The 6,647-nt window shown below is 45.7% G+C and overlaps 1 protein-coding gene across 1 annotated transcript; it reads right to left on the reverse strand.

Moving 5' to 3' along the window:
- Positions 1-1,017: 1,017 nt before the first annotated feature.
- On the reverse strand, positions 1,018-3,434 carry LOC311271559 (NF-kappa-B inhibitor alpha-like). The gene is made up of 6 exons (XM_084377299.1): positions 3,121-3,434; positions 2,436-2,541; positions 2,111-2,318; positions 1,920-2,008; positions 1,554-1,814; positions 1,018-1,446 (listed from the first exon to the last, which is right to left on the reverse strand). Exons 1-6 carry the CDS (start codon positions 3,354-3,356, stop codon positions 1,417-1,419), a joined length of 930 nt encoding a protein of 309 aa, XP_084233425.1. The 5' UTR covers positions 3,357-3,434; the 3' UTR covers positions 1,018-1,416.
- Between the last annotated feature and the right edge of the window lie 3,213 nt (positions 3,435-6,647).

Below are 6,647 nucleotides of genomic sequence, written 5' to 3' on the forward strand. Positions count from 1 at the left end.
AATCAGCAGCAACCATAATGAAAATAATCATTAGTTACAGGCCTGAACAAAATAACTTTTAAGAGCCAGAGGCAGCTGTGAACGAACGTATCAAACAAGGATGGAAATATTAAAAAGCCTTAGATATGGTGGATTAACTATAAAACAGACATTTAAATAAAAAATCCAACATGTTTCGACCTGAGGGACGCTGTAATAAAAGCTTTTTGACATATCCTTCCCCGTTTAATACATTTTCTTAGATTTGGACTGCCTCTGGATTTTGAAGTATTCTTCTTTCCCATTTTCCAAGAGACCCTGACACACTTCTCTATCTTCATAGTTGTACTTGGAGCAACCAGTCGTCTTTTTCCTTCACCAAATAGTTCAAAATGAGCCTCAAGTCAACCCAGTAAAATCCTGTTTTTTACATTAAAACATGAGTAATAATAATCTAAAGGTGTACGATGTATAAAAGTCACAAACATTATGTTATACTTGCATACTTTTATTTACATAACATTGTCAATGAAGGACTTCTACTTGTACAAGAGTATTTTTACGGTGCTTGAACCTGAGCACCACTGTAGCTGACAAGTCTTGTACCTGCTGCAGTGTTTCCTGGTCGTGGTGACACAGGCTGCCACATTTTCCTGCTTTAGTTAAAAAGATTTCCTCCTTACAAAATTGCTTTGGTATTTCTAGCAAGTTCCAGTTCCTGCTGCTGTTCAGCAGTCGTACTCGGGCAGGCTGGAATATTTTAAGTACATTTTGTTCCTCTTATGCCGCCCAGGGACTTTCAGTGCGCTGACTCAGAGACCCGGTGACCTCGCCTCAACAAGGAAATCCCAGACTGTTCCAAGCGGCTGAGTGCGATCGCTTCTGTCTGTGTTTCTTTCATAAGTCTGGGCCGCTGATGACTCTCTTCCTCGTCACACGGTGTAAGTGAGAAATGATGCTTGTTTGACAATGTGGAAAGGCCGAGATATCACATGGAGGGAATTTACACTCATGACTGGAGGAAACACACACAGTCGGTGCCGTTTATATCCATAAACTTCTTTATTCTTGAACATTTTTTTGTTAATAGTGTTTAAATTCACACCACATATGTACAGGTACAAAAATAATATCTCTGTATTTACAATATATTACACACGTCTGGTATTTACAGATCAATATATATTTATACAGTATATAGAAGGACTATATGGAGGTCGTGGTCTTGCTGTTTTTATGTTTTTTTGGGTGCAGATCATTGGGTGATCTGGACCGGTTTTGACCAGACTGGACGCCGTCTTCATTTTTGTGATCCCTGGGCCAGCACCTCTGGACCTGGACCGGGGAACGTGGACCGGCGTGTCCCTCGATGTGGGGGCCGTGGCTGGGCAACCCAATAGCAGCTTAACTGTTCACACCACCAGCAGAGGGACGCTTCTACTTTCCAAACTTTATGTCATCGTACAGCTGTGGGAGAGACAATAAAGAAACGTTAGGACACCGTTCCTTTAAAACACGATGGTTTAAAGTTTTAAACTGGTACTGGCTGTGTGGACCTTAGATCAGAAACTGACCTCATCTTCCGATAAGTCCACATCCTCCATGTCGCTCTCGTCTGATTCGCTCTCAGGTAGCTCCCTCAGCTCCTGCGCCGTCTTCTCGTACAGCTGGCAGCGGATCTCTTCGTTCTGGCGCCCATAGGTGAGATGGTACGGCGTGAAGCCGCCGTAGTTAAAGCAGTTAACGTCTGCGCCGAGCTCCAGGAGGCAACGGACCAGTGTGGGGTTCTGGAGATCCACGGCCAGGTGGAGCGACGTCCGGCCACTGCACTGTTCCTACAGGCAACAAGAAGGATAACGTTAGGTTTCTGCTGCTTTACCTTCAAACATCTGCTCTGCTACAAGTTCAACCTGCTGCCTCTCAGAGTTAATGACACCTACCTGTGCGTTGATGTCTGCTCCAAGCTGAACCAGGTTTTCGACCAATGAAACGTAGCCGTTAATGGACGCCAAGTGGAGACAGTTGTGTCCTGTGAAGGAGAAACACAATGAGGCAAAGGTCAGTTACAATTCAAGAAGATCTCCAGTGAAACACGACGATCTGAGCGTCTTTATCGTAACTCAATAATTACCATTGTAGTTGGGGAAGGACACGATGGAGGCGAGGTGGTGTTGGCAGTTCTGGGTGATGACCCCGAAGCAGGCGAGGGAGCCCCTCTTGCAGGCGATGTGGAGAGCCGTGTTCCCGCTGTCGTCGGACAGCCGCGGGTCACAGCCGGCCTTCAGGAGCCTCTCGACCAGCTGGGGCTGCTCTGTGATCACTGCCAGGTGGAGGGCAGTCTGAGGAGGGAGCAATTAAACATCAGTATTTAATCAGGAGTGTGACTTTAAAGGCAGTTTGTGTGTATGATTAGGACGTCTGGTGGCTGATAATCAGTCATGTGGGCTGATGGTTACCTGTCTCTGGTGGTTCTGGACGTTGAGGAAGGGGTGATTGTGAGACAGTTTGATCATCTGGAAGGCATGGTCTGTGGCTTCATGAATGATGGCCAAGTGGAGAAGCCTGTGTGGTGACAAGAGAGAGAGAGAGAGAGAGAGAGGTTAGTTAAAATAGTGCTTCTCAAAAAAAAAATACACAAGGAGGAAATGGTTCCAGCCAAATGAGACCGAACAAAGCCTGAGCAGTGGAGCGTTTCGCAAGAATGGAGTTTTGTCGGGTTATTTCCACCAGTTGTGGCTTGACACATCTGATGCTTTATCAGTTCCTGGCAGAGGGCCAGGGACTTTCCTGAACTCGCAGAGCGACATTAGCGCCGCCCAGACTGCGCTCCGAGCCAAAGTACACACACACACACACACACACACGCAGAGTACGCGCTGTGTAACGCACACACACACCACACACACACAGTTAAAGGCCTCTTGTTTTCGTGCAACTTTCGACATTTTCACGCGCACTTTTTGCAGCTTTTCCACAAAACTTTAAATTGCAATTCCCTTTTAAAGTGCAGCTGCTGCGCTCCGGTGCCAAAACTTCTCCCAGATTTACGCACATGGATGACTTTTTTTTTTTTTTTTTTTTTTGCAAAATGCGCACTTGCATTATTATTAATAATAAACCACATAGAACAAATCCACTTACGTGTCTCCATCCTCCGTCACTGCGCTCCTCCAAGGCTCGTATTCCTGAGTGAGATCCTCGTTTTTGTTCGTCACGTTCATGTCCTCAAAGTCGTTCACCAGCTCGTCCTCCTTCAGGGAGTCCAGGCCGCTGTCAAAACGGTCCTCCTGGCACGGCAGCATCTTCCCGTGCTTGGGCTCCGCGTTGTCGTAGTTATAATCCATTTGGTTGTGGTGAGATACTCTGTGGACGTCCATGTTGACTTTTCCTTTTTGACTCGTCGGGTGAGCAGCTCCGTGTCTCTCCTGAGGTCAGGGCAGAGTGTAGCGGCGGAGGGAGGTGCGCTCGGTTTTTGTGCACTCGGCTGGGCGGAGCCTCGGCGGGGATTTCCAATCGACTTATCTTCGAAAAGGCGAAGGGAAATCACACAGGAGCCGTGCTTTTGTGAGAAAAATCCCCCCCAAACAGACTCAGAACGAAAACTTGTAGTTTCCTATTAGACACCTATTTATTCACCTGTGATGTAGGTTAGGGGACATGTGATTATTTTATGTCAATGAATAAGGCAGATGGGCATGAATGAGGAGGGAGACGGCCCCTGGCAGGCTCTTGAAGATTTCCCTTCTGCTCTGTGGGGAAATTATCTGTCTCAAGTGGTTTTTAACCAAAGCAGCGTACACACTCCATTTATTTTCCAATGTGAATTTAAAGAAAGGGGCATTCAGGTTACCAACGTGAACTCAGAGCTGAAAAAGGCCCCACACCTACTTTAATAACCACACCGGCCTATTATATCATTCATTTGAATGCTGTGGCTGTGATGACCACACAATAGATAAGACGTTAGGCGTAGACTCCTACGCACGTCAACACCACAGGAGTACTTTTATTTAACAGAAATGTGCTGCTGAAGAAGAGTTTGCAACATTATTTGAAGGCTATTTTTAATTAGTTTGAGCTGCTGAGTTGGGAAAAGAGTGAAACACACAAGTATTCTTTGTGTGTTTGTTTTTATCCTACTTAAATGTGCAACATGTGTGAATTTAAAGGGGCTCTGTGTAACAATTTGTAGCAATTTACATGTTTAATCACTTTTTTATTGGCCAGATGAAAAATGAGACCTTGGATGATACGTTTATGTTGTTTAATGCAGCTGGACTGTGGATTTCTTTGTAAAGTACAAAGGATGTGACCTTTATGCACGATCTCCAGTCATCATGCTCCACTGACAAAGAGCTACAGTAGCTAACAATAGTTTAGAAATGGAGTCTGCTAACACAAACCAACTAAGGCTTTCAATTCAACACAGAAGATCCACAAAGCATCTTTAACTAAGATGATCAAGACAGGGTGAAGAAATAACAGTTTGGACCGCAAAGAAGTTTGCTCTGAGCTCCCAGTCCAGGCAGAGTCAGCTAACACGCTCGCTAACTGCACGGTTAACCGAGCTAACGGCAGCTACAGTTAGCAGCAGTTAGTGGTTAGATAGCTCTTGCAGACGTGGGCTGAGCTGAATATTTTCATTATCCTCATCAGACCTGCCATATGTACCTTTAACACGAAGCCATATTCTTGTTTTTTTGTGCACATGGTGTTATAGCTCGAGTGCATATTCACAGGTCAGGATTTCACCACTTGTGTCTTTACATGATTACACTACAAAGCGGCAGACTGATCACAGGGGAAGGGGGGAAAGCTTCTAAAGTTTCCTCGTGGAGACTCCCCTCATGAAACCAACACTGCGTTTTCCACAATAGGATGTTCTGGACTTACCCGTCTAACATTGCACATGCTTAACACACCCCTGGAGGTGAAATCCTGCACAAATCAGCTCCGATCCTGGAAAACACTGCGTACAGTCATGCAGAAAGTGTCAAACTTTACTACGAGTCTCGGCAGGAATTTTGAATATTTTCCTTGTGATTTTCCTTGTGACCTTTCTGTTAACTCCCCCCCCCCCCACGCCCACCCTTTGTCCCATATTTGCTTTGAGGTCTCAGAGAGGAAAGTCCTTTCTGTTACACAACACCGGTTTACAGTGTGCGTGATGGAGCTACCTGTCTGTGCTCCCCCGACATTTAGGATGAAAAATTCCCAGGATGACTTCTGTTTACGCTGCGAAAGGAGGACTTGGTGAAAACATGGCAACAGTATCCAAGAAGCAGTGCAGCGTTCACACCTCTACGGGGCGACGCTCAGTCGAGATGACGCCACACACACACACACACACACACATGCACACACATGCACACTGGGTAGGGCTGTGATGTCACAATCTCACACAGCCTGCCGTATCTGTGTGTGCATGAGAGCGTGCGTCACGTCAGACGAATGTCGCCCGTTCAGGCTCATAGTGACACTGAATTCCTCACATTCCTCCTGGTATCATTATGAGGCTTCTGAGGACGTTCTGTTCTTGCAGCTCTGTGTTTTTTTATATTTCCTCCTGTTGCCAAGCTTGCGTGCTCGTGTGTATATATATGGTCAAATATTCGCCCCACATGGGAAATACTGGAACTTCCACTTGACATCTTTGAGAAGTCTGTGTGTGTGCAAGGCTGCGCAGGCGCCCTCGTGACCGCTCGCCCTGTGTTTACACCGCCGGTTGCTATGGACACCAACGGCTGAAGCACTGACGCCAGTTCAGTGTCGAGTGCTGTACATTGCCCTCTGTCTGTGCGCTGGTAAAAGTACCACTTATCTGAGTCAGTGCAGAGCCTCAGGGGGGCCTCACACCCTGTTGGTGAAGCGCTTAAGTCATGAAACGCTCCCATTTTCTTGTTTAACCAGCCACGCCAGCCTCACCCTGCACGCTTTGAAGGAGAAAAATGGCTTTTTACGCACCGCAGCGTCATGTACAGTCAGTTTATAATGCAACAGTCCTGCAGTAACTTCTGCTGCCATGAAGGTTTTAATGTTTTAATGTAAGTTTTTGTTGGAGCTGTTGATTCGTCACTTGTGTTGCTGTCAGGCTGAACACTTCACACCAATCGACGGGGGGAAAAAAATCTAATACTGAAATTACGTCATGGCTAATTTATGAAACCGAAACAATTAGTAATATCCGGAAAGCAATTAGTATTTTACACTACAGGGAATTGTTTGACATTTTGGGACAAACGCTTATCACGTTCTTGCAAAGATTGAAGCTTTGAGCGTCTCGTGGCGCTGAAGCGGGGAGACGTTTCACCTAAATCTTAAAACACGAAGCACAGCGAGGCTCCGTCCAACGTTTATTAACCTCATATAATCTGTCTTAGTTAATTTGTACACAGATAAAACATGTTAAATTGTACATTTTGGGTGGTGTAGGCAGGTATAATGTTAAAATGTAAAGAGTATGGCTAGCTAGCTGTTTGCTAATAGCCTCTTGGCTCTAGTTCTGCTTGTATACAGATGAAACAGAAGTAATATAATGTGTTAATGGAGCTTCGAGCGTGCTGGTTGGCCTTTACGTTGCTGTTGATTTATTTTACTTTGCAGAGAGCCAGCTGGCTAGCTGTTTCTGCTAGCCTCCAATAGCCTTCTGGCTCTAGCTGTTAACATAA

Source organism: Pagrus pagrus (genome assembly GCF_965226575.1).
Source record: "Pagrus pagrus genome assembly, chromosome: 16".
Lineage (NCBI taxonomy): Eukaryota > Metazoa > Chordata > Actinopteri > Spariformes > Sparidae > Pagrus > Pagrus pagrus.